A 20,352-nucleotide genomic window follows, 5' to 3' on the forward strand; every position below is an offset into this window, starting at 1 on the left:
CTTTGCTGCTTTTACAGATCCAGACTAACACGGCTACCCCTCTGATTCCTGAGTGATGTAAATCACTCCACAAAGGGACTTAGCATGCTGCCCCACAGTGATCCCAGCACTTACCAGCTCAGTTCATGAAGACCAGAAATGGGTCTCAAACTCAGGTCTGTCATATAGCACAGCTGAGCACTATCATTAAGTGATCCGTTAGTTCACACTGGCAGATTTTTTTATATATTTATTTAGGTATTTATTTATCTCTGCCATTTTTTTTCATAGGATACAGATGTAAGGAAACAGCTTTTTGACTGAGAAACTCTTTGGATTTGTGCCACATTAATACATTGTTAATTTTCAACATAAAACCACCAATCAGAGTCTCCAGAATGCTCCGCTGCTCTGACAATGCACAGCAGCTATAAACCTAATTTTACAGCTGCTGTGTGTCACCGGAACAGTGCAAAAGATATCAGAGGATATTGCTGAATCTGGTCCCATAACCTTAGCCTGAGACTGACTCCCACTGCTACCCTAATTCTTTGCTGATTTAACTCCATTGATTTCAAGGTATCCAGTTTGATACCTGGCATAAAAATGGAGTACTACAGTGGTGAATCAAGCCCAGCATTTCAGAAGTGACAAATATGTGAATTTCTGTGTTTCATGCTTGATTTCACAAGCAATGTGAAAAAATTCACACAGCCCTGCTGGCTAAGCTGACCTCGTATACAACCATCTGTTAATACCATATATGTTCTCTGCCACACCTACCAGATCATGCCTTGGTTAAAGATCAGTCCCAGCACATTTCCACTTATATCAAACTCTGAATAGGAAGGCTGAAAGAAAAGGCACAAATGCTTCCATTAGGCTTGCAGATAATGTTTTAAACTGACACAGAGCTGTAGATTAAAACTGTCATCTACAACAGCAACAACATACTGGCAATGTCTTCTCAAGACCCTTCTGTTGCATATTAACAATGAGTCATGAATCAAATGAATATGACTCAAGATCAATGTTTGCCTTCATTACAGCTTGCAATGTTTCATTATAAATCTTACTGAGCTCTTTGAAGAGGTTAAGGTACTACTGGAAAGTACAAAGAGTTCCATTCTTATTGGATATGCTTTGAACTTTTAAAACAATGATTCATAGATTCTAAATCCAGAAGGAACAATTAAGATCATCTAGTCTGACCTCGTGTATAACATAAGCCATAGGATTTCCCTGAATTGATTCCCATTTAAATTAGAGGATAACTCTTTAGAAAAAACATTCTATCCTGATTTAAAATTGTCTAGCAATGGGGAATCCACCACAACTCTTGGTAAATTATTCCAGTTAACATTTGCTAATTATCTTAAATGTGTACCTTATTTCTAGCCTGAATTTGTCTAGCTTTAGCTTCTAGCCATTGATCTTCTTATCTGTTTGACTGTTAGACTGAAGAGTCCTCTAGACTCAACTTTTTCTCCCATGTAAGCAATTAGACTGTGATCAAGTCACCGTTAACCTTCTCTTTGATAAGCTAAAGAGATTGCACTCCTTAAGTCTATTGCTAGAGGACATGTTTTCCAATCCTTTCATCGTTCTCATGGCTCTTCTCTAAACTCTTTCCAATTTATCAACAACCTTCTTGAACTGTGTACTCTTGAACTGGACATAGTATTGCAGTAATGGTCACCTTCGGGCACTTATCTAGGTATAAGTGTGTATGTATGTATTAGAGCTAGTCAGAAAATGTTGCGGGAGGGACTAAGTGAAGGCTGGAAAAGTTGCACAGACACCCTTAGGAAACACTATAACCTGTGTACTTGACTTTGCAACCTTAATGTTCTCTTAACATAGCTTTTTATATGAAGTATACATGTCTACTTATAGTGCTGTGATATACATGTTGTTTACATAGTCTTTGCTCTAAAGTAAAAGAATACTGCCGGCCAATACAAATTCTCACTATTTTATGGATAAGTAAAGTGAATTTTAGTTTACTTCATACAGCATCAACAAAACTATCGGTTTACTACTGGTGATGATGGATAAGGCAGAATGAACACAGCTTGATTTTTTTTTTTTAAATTAAATTGTGTCGGCGGGGTTGGCAGTGGAAAAATCAGGGGCAGATTCACCAGTAAATTCTGGCTGCTTTGTGTGCTCCAACAGCATCTGTAAACCTGGTTTAATTAGCTTGGATTTTTGGCTGCTTTACATCACTAGGGCTGCACAAGGTATCTAGATTGCACTGGTGAATCTGGGCCCTTAACTTTTGACTTGTAGACTGAGAAAATCTCTTAAATGTGACCTTGAATTATCCACAGCTAGTTCATTTAGCTTCATCAACCAGTAAATGTATTAGTGGCACTTAGTGAATAATAATCAATAACAAAAATAAGGAATCCACTTACTCCCAAGGAAATGTTTCATAACTTTCATTAACATTTTATCAGAGCATCCCATTTGCTGGCTGCCCCAGGATCACTGATAATGCATATTCCCAGGCAAGCAATCAAGAGTGTGTGACTATCTTGTCAAAGTGTAGCTGTGCATGGCAGGCCTGCTCAAGTGTAAAAGAGATGAGACATAGTATTGCTCTTTTAGTCCACACACTTAATTAGAGCTCTTGTCTGTCCAACCTATGCTTTATTGATTTATTTGTTATTCTTTTAACATACAAGAAGTTAGCTAAAAGCAATGGTGAAGCAAAAAATTAGGCAGTGGTATGAAAGACTAACTGGAGCAATTGAATGCTAAATGGCTGACTAGAACTCTGGATTCAAGCATAAAAACTAGAAACTAAGACCAGCCAGTTTAATACTTTATATCCAGTAAAGCCATGTCTGTACTATTCTGACTGCTAAATGACATCTTTTCTGAGTCAGGGAAAGCAGGAGGAGGAGCATGGCCAAAGTAGCTGGGTCAGGAGACATGATCTCTTGGTAGGATGCAACGGCTCCAGGGCATTGGGTGGAGCACAATGAGCAACAGGACTTGCTTCAAGTTGAGGGTCCATTGAGCAATGTACTTAAGCATACACCATTTTTAAGTGTGAGTAGCCCATTGACTTTAGTAAGATTATTCCCATGCTTAAAGTCATAGTTTGGCCTAAGCCTATATCACCTCATTGTCACTTGTTCTTAAACAGCACCTGTAACATCTTTCCCAGGAATCCAGGACAGCATTCTATTTTGGGGTAATGCTGATGATTTAACAAGGGACATTTCTTACTGTTTGCATTTGCCCAGGCTTTAGAAACCACCAGGAAGCAAATTGGCATTTTTTCATCTTTTTTTCTAAAGCCAACAATGATGTTAGCATTTCCTGTAGAGAGTAGTAAAGGTGTTCCTGTCACTCTGGTTCGGGGACTGTGATTATCACCCATGCAGCAAGATTTACAGTACATCTGCTCCCATGGCCTTTGGTAAAAGCAATATGCAGATGATACTCAGCTCTATATCTCCTCCACATCAGACTCTGGCACCTCCCACCTTTCCCAGGGCTTCAGCGAGATAAGCACCTAGGTGAAGAGCAGTTGGCTGCTCTTAACACTGGGCAAATCAGAGGAGCAGTTTGTAGGAAAGGGAAAACAGGCCAAGCCTATAACATCACTCTAAATGGACGTCATCTGCTCTCCAATTATCAGAGTGGCATGAAGGCTTGGAGTCATTCTGGACTTTTCACTGCTCCTGGATCCCCTAAAAGCCATAGTACCCAAAAACACCTGTTGCTACCATTAGCGGGTGAGAAGGTGTGCCCCTTTCTGTGCAATGTGAGATTGGCCACAACGACTCATGCATTTCTCACCTCCAGGCTCAACTACACAATAACTGTGGTAAATCTGAAGACTGACGAAGCTCCGGCTGGTCCAACATGCAGCAGCCCATCTACTAAGTAGTACAGAGCAATGAGAGGACATCATTCCAGAGCTTCACATGACGCACTAACTCCCTGTCCAACACTGAGTTTCATTTATGTGCCTGGCTTTGACATTACAGAGGCTGTGCCTTGGTTATCTCAGGAACTGCCTTTCTCTTGAGACCAGCCACAACAGCTCCATTTGTCTAGGAGGTGCTGGTGTTAACAGTGTTAAGGCTGAAACTTGCCACAGCAGAGTGCTTTCTTAGTGGCAGGCTCATAGCTATGGAACTTCCATCAGAAACTAGAATGGCAAGCATCTTGCACTAGCTGTCCCTGAGTAATATTCCGACTGAATAGCTCAGTGTCATTTTTTCCCCTGAAGATAGCTCTTAATATAATTATTAATAAAGCCATGCATACTTTCATGGCATAATATGAGGAGAGAGGGATGGATGAGGAATGAAAAGATGTTATTTTTACACATTGCATTCTGTTTATTGTGTTAGTGTTAAATATTACCAGGATGGGTGCATTAGAAATACCAAGAAATTAACTGTGTAAGGGAACTCTGTTTACACTTAACACTTTTCTACACTATGAGCCCTTTACCGGTACTGTATAGCTATACCTGTATACTATAACAGCAAAAGCACTCCTAGTGTTGGCACAGCTGATATCAGCAAAACTATGTTTTACCAGTGTACCTGCTCCCTGAACAAAGCAAGCTATATTGGTAAAAGCTCAGTTTTGCTGGTATAACTGTATCTACACTATTGGCTTTTGCAAACATATCTAGTCAGACAGGGATCATAGCCCCGACAAACATAGCTGTGCCAGAAGAAGTCTTTAGAGTAGACATAGACCTAAGTTTATATCAAGTTCAACTCTGAATGCTTTCTATTGTTGAATACAACAAGGAGTCTGGTGGCATCTTAAAGACTAACAGATATATTTGGGCATAAGCTTTTGTGCATTAAAAACTTCACTTCTTCAAATATAAGGAAACAAGGAAAGAACTGGCCTTAGAAAACATCCTACAGACTAAGGATGAAATCCTTGCTTCATGGAAATCCATAGGATTTTGCCAAAGGCTTAAATGAAACCACAGGCTTTCATTCTAGATATTCCAAATGCACCTGTCACCAAACAAATTGAGTCACTGATCTAATCAGGTGAATGTTATGTGATCATGATTAATCTTAATTAAAACAGTGTTCCAACTAAAACAATTTCTAACGTATCTAAAACCAACCCTTCGATGCTTTTCCCCCATCCGACTGGCTGATTTAGTCATATTAGAAACCATTTAAAGCCTGATTTACAGCTCACAGAAGCCTTTCCAGTGACTTCAGTAGGATATGGATTAGATCCTTTAAAATGGAAATGTGTATAAACAAAGCAAAGTAGCAAGGAGAGGAGAAAAGATAATATTTAATGTTGTTCAGGGATTTTGAAACTGATGGGCCTTGTCTTCTCTAAACTTGGGATGCTCAAGATGAAAATACAAATTACTACCAACATGTCAAGTGATAATCTGACAATGGAATTAAGAGAGAGAGAGAGAGAGAGATACTTACAAATCCATACTCCAAGTCCCAGCACCAGCAGTAATTGAAAAACCTGACAAAGACAGCTCTCAGGAAATCCCCAATTATAATTGTGATGTATGTTGTCATAGTGTCAGAGATCGTCAGTCGCACAAATTCCTGTTGACGCAATGTTTTCTTTTAAGAGAACGCTTAGACTAGTAATAAATAAATAATACTGGGAGACATCCCCAGATGTGCTCAGCACATTTTAGAAGAAAGGGGAAATTTCTGCCCTTTTACTACCCCTTCTGATCCCTGGGGCTTCCAGGGGCCAAATTGGCCCCCAGGATGTTAGAACAGTCTGAGAACTGCTGTAACATGGTGGATAACAGCTTGCTAAGTGACCATTACCAACTGGACCTGCCGGAGTGTAATCCAATCCCCACCATGGAAAATCCCCTATTCTGGAAGGCAGAAGGGTTGCAACAGTGGAATTCTTCTGTAAATGATATCCTAAATCCTCTTTTCACCCCGATACTAAGTGTTCAAACATGTAGGGTGGACCATCCTCTCTTCCTTCCCCCTAGTTTCCACAGGAGTTGGAGAGGGAGGAAGATGGTAAAATCCCAACATAAACATTTCTCCCTGCCCACATCCCTCTGGGAGGCCCCAGGAGATGCTTCACCACTTGTCAGGCCTCACCCTAGACTTACCCTTCCTTCAATTTTTGGTCCTATTATTGTGGTTTCCAGAAAGTCTGTCACTGTCGCTGATGGGTCTCAAATGCTGCTGAATTAAAACCTTTGTTCCTCTGAGGCACACAACAGATTGAGTTTCACAGCTTGTAATTCTACATCAGTGCATCCAGCAGAGAGCCTGCTAAACTGTTAGTATTTTCCAGGCTATCTGCCCCCTACTGGTGACATCTCCAGTGGAATTTTTAAAAGGACTGTAAGATTTCCCAATGAAGATCCTGATTTCCGGATAAGGAAATTGGCAGTGTGACTAGAGCATCAAAAGCTAAGATTCAGTGGAGGATTCTGTCTCAGAAACAGGAAAAAGCTGGAAGTTAAGAGAGAGAGGATAAGACTTGGTCAAAAGGAGGAAAACAGGCTGCGGAGAGATGACAGAAGCCACATAGAACATAACTAGCGAAGATGGATATGTATGTTCAACAGAATCAAACAGAACTGCTAGGTACACCCATCACTAAACTGTGCTGCCTGAAACTGCCCACAGTCTTAAATTGCAACACTTGCACCTGTTCCATAAAATATGGTAAAATAACTTCTTAAATGCAGTGATGGCTAGTCAAGATTTTGTAAGACTTGCCTTGTTGAACTACACATTTTGTACTTTTTGCTACACTCATTTTGTTGTCACAAATTGGTCTTGGATGATCAAAATTCCAATCAAAATGATGCTACTCATCTTCCACATGGTAAATCCATCACCTTTCATGAGTGCTAAATATGCTGTACAAGACAGAGAGAAAGACAAGAGAATAGAAAAATAGAGAAGAAAAGAAATGTTTCCAGGCATCAATTCAAGCTATAGTCAATGTGTGAGGGCAAGGGGAACTGTGAGGGCCCAAGAGATTCAAAAAAGGAAGAACTATTTCTCTGCCCATTAGCTGAGGAGCGACATGGGACCCTGTCTTCTCCCAATCCCCAAGTCTTTTCCTATTTTAGAGAAATGCCAGGTGACAACAGAAACAAAGAGTGCTGCTGATGTAAAATCTTCTGAGAGATTCACTATTATCCTAAATAAATTGCATTACCTGCCCTACCATTGTTTCCCAACATGGCCCTCTAGGGACATCTGCAGGATCCACGTGTATTGGAGGAGCAGTGGCATTTTCTGGTATCGTACCATTGTAGAGGCTGGCTTCCCATATTGTCATGTTATACTTCACTATCTTCTCTTCTTCCAGCTAGAAAAAGATATCCCAAATGTGTTTTTAATAAACTGGAGATCAACTGTGTGAACTTAACTTAGAGGTTCTCAATCTTTCCCATTCCTAGACCTTCTCAACCCCCTAGAATGTCCCTCCCTTATAAGTGAAAGAGAACAATATGGGCATGGTGGCATGGTCACTGCTAGAGCTGGTTGTGGGGAGGTTGGGAAAAGTTACCTATCCTGTGAATTTCTTTGAGATTTTGGGGAAAAAAACCAAAACATCCTAAATCACGATGAAAAGTAAACATCTTGGAGAAACAATTGCAAAACAAAAATGAAAAATAATTACGTTTGCATCAATCAAAACGTTTTGTTTTGATTTTGACCATTTCTTTAAATTGTTTACTATAACTAGCTTAATTTTCTTAACATCAAGTCAATTCAAATGAGAGATTTATGTTCTGAAATTGTCAAAATTTCAGAATTTTTTTCCTTTTTTGTTTTTGAGTTGAATTTGTTTAAACCAACTTTTTCCAATAAGTTTCAGGTTCAACAAATCAGCATTTTTCTGATAAAAAAAATTTTATTGAAAAATCCCTGCCCAGCTGTAGTCACAACCTCTTAACACCTGTTTGATCTCCCTGTAGTTCACAGTCTCATCTTGGGAACCCTTGACTTCAGTCATTAGACCTTTGAAAAAACACACACATTCAATGGTGATGGAAGACTTCCTGGTTAGCTTGCCTTGAGATTGATCTCATCCATCAGGGCAATGATGAATGTGTATAGATTGCCCAAGAAGAGAGCAAAGATGCGCCCCAGCTGCCATCTCAGAGCTATTCGAGGGTGGTAATTTTCCAGAGAACTGATTACATCAAATAAAGTTGGACAGAACATTCCCAAGAGAGACATGACCATGTTCACCTGCAAAGAATCACGCAAGAAAAAGTTAGAGACGAGTCCTGGACTTTTGCTCTTCCCCTGCCATTTTAGCTGGCATTTCACCCAGTACATAAACAAAACTTATTGTGGGAGGTCACAAAAGATATGTTTATGGGGGATGGAGGTGGGGAAAAATCAGCTGAAATCTACTGTAAATGGATAATTGGGGAACTTTTCTTAATCTCTGTTTTTAAAGTTCTTTTTAACCACTAGCACTGAAAGGGATAATAAAACATTAGTTACTTTATTCTAAATGGCACCTATTTTCAGGCCAAATTCTGTTTCAGATCTGAGGGATTTTCCCATTTCCAATAATTTTTCATGTAATATCCACCCCTCTTGCATGCTAAGGCTAATAGACTGCCAAAGGGATCTGGGTTTAAACAAAACAAGGTATTTTTAGAACAATGCACCACTAACTCAGTATCTGGGCCCTTATATGGCCCTTCAATTATCTGTAATTGATTGTCCACATTGCAGGTGCAATCCCAGTCTGTCCTCTCCTTTCTACCTTTTGTGATTAACATTCTGTAGCTGCATTCACTTATCTATGTAACTGTATGCAAGTGTATTGAGTTGGATGGTCCTGGAGCATAAAGATATCTGCTAATAATTTTGAAACTCAGTATGGATTATACATTCCACAAACTGAATCTAATTCTATTTGGACTCATAAGGAGTTGGTTGCTGGACGGCAGAGTGAAATAGATTTTTATTCTTTTGTTTGATTTTTCCAGATATCTTGGGGCTTCCCTGAAATTAACCTCTTCTGTGCCCACTCTTGCCAAAACTTAAACAGAATGTAATACATTTACAACATCCTAATAACAAAGGATAGAAAGTTGAGGTTACACTTCTGTTTGCACATGTAATGTGACACCAGAAAGGGACTACGCAGGCAAGAAAAATTACCCTCTTGCATTTGCAAGTACAGAGCACTGGTGTCTCATAGAGGTTCATCAGTGGAAACAGTGTAAGAAATAAATGGCATTTCTATTTGATGCTTTTCTGTTTTTGGATTTTAATGAGTGCTAATTACTGGATTTTCATATTTATAGACAACCAGTAGCATATTCTGTATGGGGCTTGTAGCACCATGCAATCTCTCTGAACGGCTGGAGGTTTTATGATGATAGAAGTTTAAAGCTGTTTCTTATAAATATAAAAAGATGTTTAATTATCACTATTTAAACAACTAATTCTAACATAAATAAATCACACTTACTTTTTGTTTGTTCAGTTTTAACAAGTATGCAGCTGCTATCCCTTGCAGCTTCTGGCTTTATTTGAAGAAGGTGGAATCTGTTTACCACTGTATACTATTAATTTAACAGATGATTGTTCTTAGGTGCCTACCTATTTGGTATACCTAAATTTGATAGAAATCCTGAACATTGGTTCCTATTGTTTTGCATTATTGTGAGGTGTCCTTACTTTTTATTGGTGATGTTGCTGTTGAACAAAACAGACATGTTGATAACAATAGGCTATCCAAGAGAATTTCAGAAGTGCTTAAGAAACTTTACACTTCTGTGAGTCAGTACGGAATCAATGAACTAATCTCTATAGATAGAGAAATACATGCAAACACAGGTGATAGGTAGATTGGAATTACTATATTGGATCAGATTGGTGGCCAGTCTTGTCTAGCAACCTGTCTCTGACGGTGTCTAGCGCCTGATGCGCCAAAGGGTGTAAGCAGCTCCCCAATAGGCAGTTACAGAATAATCTGACACCCAACGGAGTCTCATCGTAACCACTAATAATCTGAGGTTGGTCTAAACCCTGAGGTATGAGGATTTATATCCCTTCCAAAATTCTTCCTTCTTTTTAGTGTTTATTATCATAACCGTGTGCTCTTGTTAATCACATAGATGTCCAATCCCTCTTTTTAAATCATACTAAATCTGCTAAATCAAAATCTTTGCTAAATCTGACCTCAATGTCATTCTGCAGCGATGAGTTCCACATCCCAATTGTGTTCTATGTGAAAAAGTATTTTCTTTTGTCAATTTTGAATTTACCACTTTTCAATTCCATTGATTTTTCTCTTGTTTTTCTATTATGGGATGACGTAAACAAACAGAAGCGTCTGAACTTCTTTCTCTCTAACATCCATTATTTTAAATACTTTTATCATGCCCCCATTTATTAACCTCTTTTCTACAGTAAAATATCCCATTCTTTTCAATCTCTTTGCATGTCAGTGTTTTTCCATGCCCCGTCATTCTGGGTTCCTGTCTCTGAACCTCCTCTTATTCTGCAATATCCTTCCAGCTAATTGCAACCATCAATGAAACAAGCCATTTGTGGGCTGGATGGTGTAAGTCATAAAACAATATACAGAAACACTCTGACTGTTTAAGTCAGAAGGTGAAGAATATGGTGGGCAATTGAAAATGCAAAAAGAGATTTAAATAGGCAGAATGTAATTGTTCACCAAAATGTAAAAATTTAAAAAAAAAAGCCCTCTCTAGCGTTCTGGAAAATATCAATTTTTTAAAGTAAATTTCTTTGAATTGTTTTCACATTTTTTTCATTGAAATTCATAATTTCATTGAAAACTTTCTTCAAAAACTCAAATTCAGCTACAGCTAATATATGTTTATGAAGGGAGCAAGGATTCACCCTGGACATTTGTTCTGTTTCAGGGTCAGATACTGGGCAGATTCTCCCTTATTGTTCACACCAATATTACATTGAGGTAACTGCAGTAGTTTAAGTGGAATTACACTGGCATAACAATAATGTAATGTAGTGGAAAATCAGGTATTTCATTCCTAGAGGTGCATGTGCAAGAGTGAATTAACCCTGATACCCACTCCCTCCCATATTCAACTTCTCCATAGCTGCTGGATTTTTGCCAATCATTAAAAATTGGCAAAGAGCAGGAAGTGAACGTCAAAAGTAATGTCTACCCTATGGAGCTGGGATTGTAGGTAAACATGGAACAATAATAACCAGATACCCTCAAACTATGAAAACTGTAGCTCCAAACACATCCTTTCCCCTAACTGAGAAGTCAACTATTCTAGTGAGCAACCTTTTCTATGGCACTCTGAGGTCTAGAAAGTAACAGCTGCACAAGCAGCTTTGAGTTTCCCACTGCTAAGGGAGGTTATGAATCTTGTAAGTAGTAATGTGACAGCAGTGAAGTCTAAACACGAGCCCCCAGCATCGTAAATCATGCCAGCAATGAATATTGAATTCTGATTGCTTGCTGTTTAAATTATAAGTTTAAGAATAAACAGTTTTGTAAATATAAATCACTCTTTCCATTCTTGCTGAATTCAATGGTAATAGCCTTGTCTACTACTGAAAGCAGTAATAAAGCTCTATTTTTCATGTATTTTCAAATATTGTAACAATTTTTTAACAATTAATTAAGAGGAAGATTTATACTTTATAGTAGCAAAACCTTGAGATGTCTAGAATTAAAACTGAACGTTGACATAGGGGGATACCTTAAATATAAATGCAGTGATCTACTCTATCTCCACTGCTAGTAGCTCTTAAAAAAGTTGGAAGGTATTTTTTTGCAAAAATCCATTGTGTTTGAGCTTGCAAGATCTTAAATGTAAAATCTATTTTTTGCTGCTGGAAAAACCTTTAATATAATAAGACCTCCTTCTCTTTCAAGTGTTATTAATTACTCTGTTTTGACTGAATCAGTCTGTCTTCCCACAAGTTCTTTATGCTTTTGTTATATGCCGTTTGTTAAGTAGTTTTATTGCTTAGGTAGTATGGACACTCTGCAAGTACATAAGATAAAGACAAACACATAGAGAGAATTTATGGATGTGAATTTTCCTCCCATTACCTATTTTCTACCAAATAACAATACTTAGCTTTTATATAGGGCTTTGCATCAGTAGATAGCCAAGGTCTTAATGAAGGAGGTAAGGATTATTATCCCCATTTTACCAATGGAGAAACTGAGGCCCAAAGTGGTAAAGTAACTTGCCCACATCACCCACCAGACCATTGACAGAACCGGGAGTAGATCCCAAGGCTATGAATTTCAGTGCACGGCATTATCCACTAGGTGACATAGTTCATCACTCCTTAAACACCCCTTGCTCTGAAAATTCTCCCAATGGAGTCAGTGAGAGGTTTGCTGTAATAAGGTACTAAACCTTCTTAATAAATCGTCGTTTACAGTTCCTTCCTAGGTCAGGGGCTGGTTTGTGAATGTAACCTGTGAGTTAAGCCAGACAACATTAAATAGAGTCAGTGCTATAGAGCACCGACTGATGCTCTTCCCTTTTTGTGGCAGAACAAGAAGTTTGCCTCAGCTACCTGTAACAAAATCTGTTATTTTAATCTCACATACACCGTGTAAATCAGGAGTAACAGCAAAGACAGTGGAGTTACACCAATATAGAATCAGTGTAAGCAAGAGGGCAATCCGGCCCAAAGTCTTTTATTTGGTCTGTGCTGTGGGGGAGTGTGCTACTTTTGTCAGACCGAGACCTCTGTGTGTGTATGTCTGTGAATGTTACATGTCATGTTTAACCAAAGACTTAATGAAACTCTCCTATGTCCTTGAATTTACTTTCATCTTGCTTGAAACTTTCTCTTTGCTTGTATTTAGGTGCAGGAACCAATAACAAAGGCTTAAAACAGAAATGTTAGTGTTAATATTCACCCCCATCCATCTTTCTGGCTAATCCCCATAATGCCATTAACAGGCTGTATTAATAAAGTAGGTGAAGCCCGGTCACTAGTTGCTTTGAATGTGTACAAGAAATTTGACAGGTTTAGACATGGAGGAAGAGGAGTTTATAGTCAGGGCTGGAATTGAAGTGAGGGAGCTCAGTGTGAAAAGCTATTTTAAAAAGCAAAACAAAACATGACTGTCTTAATGAATATGGGAAACAGAGAAAAGAAGGGGAAATCCCTTGTTACACATTTACCATCCAAGCCCTAATTAGAAGACTACCAGAAAAAAAGCACCATGGACAGCAGAGCAGAGAGCGAGAGAAAGAGAACCATGGCTTCAAACCACATCTATTTCGTAACATGTACTGGGACTAACTTCATTTCTCTCCCACCAGCCATAGTTATCCAGGCCCTCCAGGGCAAACTTCTGGGATCTCCTCACAACAAAATAGATGAGGTAACCACTCCCGGCCAGTGTGCACAGGGCCAGGAAGTTAGCAAGAACTCTCAGGAATCGTGTTAGGTGAATGTTTTCTTCTTTTCGGTTCTCCTGCTCCTCCACAATAGCTTCCTGCACTTATAAGAAACAAAAATGTAACTGTAAGTGAGCAGCATTAAAAGCATCAGGCTCTATATTGTCTGTGCAGCTACTAGATAACAGAGTCTTTTTAAACGAGTTGTGGTGAATCGACTTTACTCCTGGGCATCAGGTTTCTTAAGAAGGTGACATTGTATCAAAATCTCTGTTGGAGCCGTGGGATATTGCTGGATTTGGCTTGCATGGGTATCATCAGACTCATTTTCTATGGCTTTGTCCCCATTGAGTTTCTCTTACATCTGAACTCACATGCCAAAGCTATGATTCAAAACAAAGCCAGCACTGACAATGAATTCACAAGAAGCTGTGAGTTGGGAGACCCAGAAGGATAAGTGTATGACCAGTTGTTAGAAATCTTTTTTGCTAAGGAACTGGGAAACTTGAAAAATGTGTGTCTCTGGAGACAGCAAGGTTTCATTTTGAAGGTCTGCAATTCAGGGGGACTGAAAAGGGTTTCTATATAGGAACTAGACCAAGGCTGGATGATTTCATATTTTGAAATGAAACATTTGCACAACATTACTCTATGTAGAGTGCAGATGAATTTCAGGGATCTTGAGTAACTAACCCTACCTCCACCCCTTCCTAGCTTCATCAGCAAAAAGAGCTCACACTGTCACCAAGATGTCCTTGTGGAGGGAGAGTTTAGTTACAGCTTCTTACTTTACTGTACATAAATGTATCAATCGCCCAGTAGAGCAGCTGGATTGCTGCCTTCTAATAGCTCTATGTGGCTCTGCTTGGGTGGAGCCCTGGCCCCACTGAAGTCAATGGCAAAACTCTTGCTGAGCTCAGTGAGGCCAGGAATTCACCCTTTGACTGTTCAGTTCCCAGCCTGTTCATAGAAATGAAGGTAGGATGGTTGCATCATGGGATATCCATCAAGAACTTTACTCTCTCTCTCAAGTGATTTTCATTCTTTCCATGCCAGATCCTGGCTGCCCCCGTGTAGGTATAAGAGAATGTGAGGAGAGGACACAGACAGACCTTCACAGCCCTCTAACCCCCATGGGAATCTGCACAAAGAGCCATTGTTGCTTGAGCTTCTTGGGCCTTATTCTCCACCCACAGGACCTGAGTAACTTCCAGTGAAATTACTTGTATCCGTGCATGGGAGAGAGAGGCCTTTTATGTGTAAAGTGGGGGGGGTTATTAGCACCCTGGACAGTACTCCAGAAAGCACAGGGGGTGTGGCTGGCTGAGTAGTGTGGAATAAGTGGCACTCTTGTTCCTCTAATTCCTTGACACATCCCTAGCCTCCTACACTCTCCACACCAGCAATGGAGGAGAGTGCATGCTGCATCTCCCAAATGAAGTGCATGGTAAAAGCAGCTCCTGAATATCCTAAGGTGCCTATCTCAGCACTACAGAGGCAGAATGGCTCCAGCCAATGCGGCTGTTGCACCAGCCCTCACACACACATTAGCACATCAGAGATTACTGAAGTCACCAGACAGTCCTAAGTCTAGAGTCCAGTCAGTGAATGTTCTGTATTGCACAGGAAACTGGGCTCTGTTTCCTTGTTCACTTGAAAATAAAACATTTGTTGTTGTGAGAAACACAAAGTGACCTTTTTTTTATCTTACTGAGATGCAGGTGTGGTGTCAAACTTCTGAATCAATTTTTTTTGACATGCCAAATGGGCCCTTGTGGCAATGACATTGCTGTCTAATGGTATCTCTTCAGAGTAGCAAGAGAATATGACAACGTCAGTGCTGCAAAATGTCACCAGCATTTTTTAAACAAAACATTTTTTAAATAAAAGCACCATAGAAACTGGAAGCTAGGAAAGGTGAGGAGAAGAAGAAAAACATATTTTGCACAGGAATCATTTTGCAAGTGCATGGACAGCAATCCCATAGAACACAGCCGTTGCTACTAGTACTGCTTACCAGCAGTCCTAGAAGGAAAGGGCAAGTGAGATACCACAATACCTAGTTCCACTCTCATCTTGGTTTTACAGTGATCTATTTCCATTGGCTGTGGTGTGAAGGGAAAATCAGGTTCCCGCTCTCTAGTGAGCTATATCTTACCTTAAAGCTTGTTGTGATTGAGGCAAATTTATTATCTGCTGTTTCAGGATTGCCAATCAGGTAATCCCAGCTAGTGAACATTTTCCAGCTGAAATTAAAACTTGTATCATCCCCACCACCTTCCTCGTTTGCATTCCTTGCCATTCTGTAAAGGCCAAAAAGGTGTACAAAGAAACCAGGGTTAGAAAGAAGCAGCTGGCTCTGTTAAGTGATTTAGATTGTCAAACATTCCTAATGTCATATAATATCATTTCACGTCATCTCAAATCTAAGAAATACACTCCAAGCCCATGATGATGAAGAAATGATGTATAGAGCATATCCAGTGGAGTTCATTCATTTTCTCACCATATAATTTCTTATTTGTTTTTTCAATAGCACACTGGAGAAATTCAGTTGGATGAGAACTCAGCAGAAAACAAGATATCAAGAGAGAGGACTAAGTTAGCTTAAACAGAAACCTATAGAACACGTTACAATGCTGCTGATCAGATCCTAGGTGTAACAAAGAGAAAAATAAAGTATAATAACTAGCCAGGAAAAAACCTGGTTACACTGAATAAACAAATTACAAATGCTGCTTTCTTTTATGCTGCTAGTCTGTTATGTGCTTATAACTGGATTTATAATAGCATCCACCAATATCAAATTATTTCTTCAGTGGCTTGACTTCACCTTGGACTGCTAACTTCCCTATTTCAAGGTATTATCAGCCTGTAATGTTGATGGTCAGGCTGCTGTAGATTGTATTATTTAATTCAGCTCATAAAGCACAAGAAAAGGAGTACATTACTAGGGAATGATACATTTGGCCTTGGATACTTCATTAATTTCATGCTCAGGGGAAAAACTATTTCTATTTTAAGGTTATGCTGTGGAGCAGAATCATATTATTAGAAATAAACAATGTGAACCACAAAACTCCTAAGATACACAAGAAAACATATATGCATTAACCCAGGTAACTGTGTCTGCTATACAGCATTCCTGCTTTCTCATCCATGAGGATAGCGTTGTCTCTGGTAGCTGAGCTGGTGTGGAGTTGATACCGTGGGTAGGAGTGGTGGAAGATACGAACAGCACAAAGGGCTTCTGAGTGGGCCTTGTGAAGCTTCTGCCCTGCTGCTGCTCTGAAACCTCTCACAACATCTCATTCTCCCCAATTCCCAAAAAGAAAGTTGGTGAACAACTCAGTGTTTGGGGTATATGTAAGCTGGAAGGATTTGGTCTAACATGCAGTTGGTCAAAGTACCATGGGAATTTGGATATTAAAATGCACATTTTGTGTGTGCAATTACTGTTTTGTATCTATATGCATTATATTACATGTGAGTCTAGGCAGCTAATTTTGAGTCTGTTACCATATATGTATCTGGGGCAAAGATTTCTCAGTGTACTGTCTCTGCTAGTCATTTGAAGTTGCATGAAAATAACCTGTTGTGAATATTTCTTCTGATACCTCTTGCCCTCATAATCCCCTTCACTTTTGGAAATCATCTGGGAAAATACTCTCCAGTATTATGTTCCACAAGCATTTAAAGAATATGGAAACACTGCATGGTCATTATTAAAGCAAGCAGCAACTAGATAGGGGATGTATATACTCACTGTTTACCATTACAGAGAAGAAAAAGAGGAATGAGGGAAGGCACAATCATCTCCTCAAATCCAACAGCTTCCTTGTGTCAATTTCTTGACCCTACCATGCCTATCTTTCTCTAATTTGATTCCTGACCATCCAATCCAGATGGAGCATTCTTGTATGGAGACAAGGGGCCTAGAGAGTAACATGGAGCTTCTGGGCCTGGGTGAATGCCCAGACTCTTGTAGGATGCCCCAAGAACTGCAAAGAGCACCTATGGATTTCAGAATTGTTGTAGGTAGGGGCAGCCACATCTCCTGCCCACTCCTTGGACAGGCAAATCTGGCCTCAACTGCATGATGCACTGGAAACTCCTTAAGAGTTTGAAACTAAAATTATCTCAAATATGTGATTTCTGCAACCTTAAGGCTGCAGATTTTTCCACTTAGTGTTGGGTTGGTGAGGGAGGGAGTTGCTGATTTGTACCCTAACTCAAAATGGTTTCTATAAATGTAATAGTCAACTCCTCTATCTCTCTCTCTCTCTTCTTTGCCCTCATCCATCATCAAAAACAACAACAATCCTAATGGCACTAGGTTTTAACTTCTGTGCTTATTGTATTGCAATGAAAAAATGGCCTTAAACAGAAGATTATCTAGGGTTACCTAAATGTGGATTAGCACTAGTATTTGTGGCAAAATGGAAATTTAGCACATATGGTATATGCTTCCCCAAGGATATTCCCTTTGTTTTGGCCTCAGAGATTCTGTGTTATAAGGATTCTTTTTTCTAGTTGACAGCCACTCAAATATAATTCCCTGAGAGGATTCAGTGAGAAGAATCTTCTAATCTTCAGGGATATACCATCAAAGAAACATTTTTAAAAGCTGTTCTAGGTCAAAAACTATGCCTGCTGCATCAAAATGTTTTTTTTCTCCAAACACACACATTATTTTAAGCAAAAAGAATGAGGTCATTTTTTGTCTCGGAATGCTGCTTACCTTATCTAAGAAACTATGTATTGTTTGAGTTAATCTAGTGCTTGTGAAAGTGAAAAACAAACAACCTGATACAGCACATGAAGGATTTGTGTGAGTTTCTGCTACCCAGCTGCACTAGAGTGCCAAATAATCCTGATTTGAGATGGTATGACTTTTCCGATCCTGAGCTTGTTTTAAAAAAACACTTCAGTATGCTTGTTTAGTTACTGGTGTTTCTTAGGGTATGTCTACACTACGAAATTAGGTCGATTTAATATAAGTTGATTTTTTAGAAATTGATTTGATACAGTCGATTGTGTGTGTCCCCACTTAAGACCATTAAGGCCATTAACTTGGTGGAGTGCATCCACAGTACCGAGGCTAGTGTCGACTTTTGGAGTGTTGCACTGTGGGTAGCTATCCCACAGTTCCGGCTGTCTCTGCTGCCCATTGGTAGTGTGGGTTGAGCTCCCAATGCCTGATGGGACAAAAACATTGTTGTAGATGGTTCTGGGTACATGTTGTCAGGCCCCTCCTTCTCCATGAAAGCAACGGCAAAAAATGGTTTCTCGCCTTTTTTTCCTGGGTTACCTGTGCAGACTACATACCACGGCAAGCATGGAGCCTGCTCAGTTCACTGTCACCGTACGTCTCCTGGGTGCTGCTGGCAGATGCGGTACTGCAGGCAGACACGGTACTGCAGTGCTACACAGCAGCAGCTCCTTGCCTTTGCAAATTAGCAAAGATGGTTAGCAGCCGTATTGTACTGTCTGATGCTGTCTCTTGTTTCCTCCTGGCCGGCCTCGGTGAGGTCTGTTGGGGGCTCCTGGGAAGACATGGGTGCTCCTGGCCAGCCTCAGAGAGGTTGGTTGAGGGTGCCTGGGCATAAATGGGAGTGACTCCAGGTCATTCCCTTCTTTAAGTTTTGTCTAATGGAGATTCAGTCCTGCCTGGAATATCAGGCAAGGCTATCAAAGAACCAGAGAAGCAAATGGCCCCTCCAGGTCAGAGCCCCAGACATCCTGCTTCTATGATGAGCTGCATGCCATTCTAGGGGGTGCCGCTACAACTATGTGCTTCCCTCCTTCCCCACCCCTCCCAGACTACTTTGGCAGTTATCCTCCCATTTGTGTGATGAGTTAATAAAGAATGCATGAATTTGAAACACTGACTTTATTGCCTCTGCAAGCAGAGATCAAAGGGGGGAGGGGAGGGCACTTGGCTTACAGGGAAGTAGAGTGAACCACCATTCTGCACTTGCTCGACCTATAGTTGAACTGCTCCTTACTACCGTCCAGGAGTCATGAGCAAGGGGTAGGCTGGGGTAGGTCTGACCGCACAGTGCTGCCGACTGGAAGAGCAGTCTGAGGCAGAAGCCTCCAGCTGGCATGATATTCCAGGCAGGACTGAATTTCCATGAGATGAAACTTAAAGAAGAGAATGACCTGGAGTCATTCCCGTCTTTGTCCAGGCGCTCCCAACCAACCTAACCGAGGTCGGCCAGGAGCACCCACGGGACGATGACGACGGCTAGCAGTCATATTGTATCATCCGCTGTCCGCAGGGCAAGGCAAGGGGATGCTGCTGTGTAGCACTGCAGTTCCACATCTGCCAACAACACCCTGGAGACATACAGTGACAGTGAGCTGAGCAGGCTCCATGCTTGCCATGGTATGTCGTCTGCATGGGTAACCCCGGAAAAAAGGCGAGAAATGATTTTTTGCCATTGCTTTCACAGGGGGAAGGGAGAAGGAGGTTCGACAACATGTACCCAGAACCACCCGCAACAATGTTTTTGCCCCATCAGGCATTGGGAGCACAAGCCAGAATTCCAATGGGCAGCGGAGACTGCTGGAACAGTACAGTAAGCCAGCCCTGTAAGCCATGTTGTCAGTCATCCCATCCCTCAGTGACAGCAAAGGCTGAGAATTATTTTGCTTCTTTTTTTCCATGCAGACGCTATACCATGGCAAGTATGGAAGCGGCTCAGATCACTGCGGCAGTTATGAGCACTGTAAACACCACGTGCATTATCCTGCAGTGTATGCAGCACCAGAACCTGCAAAAGCAGGCGAGGAGGAGACAGGAGCGTGGTGACGAGAGTGATGAGGACATGGACACAAACTTCTCTCAAAGCACAGGCCCTGGCAATTTGGACATTCTGGTGGCAATGGGGCAGGCTCATGCCATGGAACGCCGATTCTTGGCCCGAGAAACAAGTTCATGGAACTTTGTGATTTGCTTTCCCCTGCCCTGTAGTGCAAGAATACCAAGATGA

The 20,352-nt window shown here is 40.5% G+C and overlaps 1 protein-coding gene across 1 annotated transcript in view; it reads right to left on the bottom strand.

Moving 5' to 3' along the window:
- Positions 1-20,352, bottom strand: part of TMC1 (transmembrane channel like 1) — a 77,178-nt gene that overhangs the window by 12,257 nt on the left and 44,569 nt on the right. Inside the window, exons 10-15 of the mRNA XM_030566979.1 lie at positions 15,513-15,657; positions 13,258-13,452; positions 8,022-8,201; positions 7,159-7,311; positions 5,427-5,555; positions 763-830 (exon numbers count right to left, since the gene is read on the bottom strand). Of these exons, the coding sequence (XP_030422839.1) occupies positions 763-830; positions 5,427-5,555; positions 7,159-7,311; positions 8,022-8,201; positions 13,258-13,452; positions 15,513-15,657 (870 nt within the window). The remainder of the gene's footprint in view (positions 1-762; positions 831-5,426; positions 5,556-7,158; positions 7,312-8,021; positions 8,202-13,257; positions 13,453-15,512; positions 15,658-20,352) is intronic.

This window comes from Gopherus evgoodei, chromosome 6, assembly GCF_007399415.2.
Source record: "Gopherus evgoodei ecotype Sinaloan lineage chromosome 6, rGopEvg1_v1.p, whole genome shotgun sequence".
Classification (NCBI taxonomy): domain Eukaryota; kingdom Metazoa; phylum Chordata; order Testudines; family Testudinidae; genus Gopherus; species Gopherus evgoodei.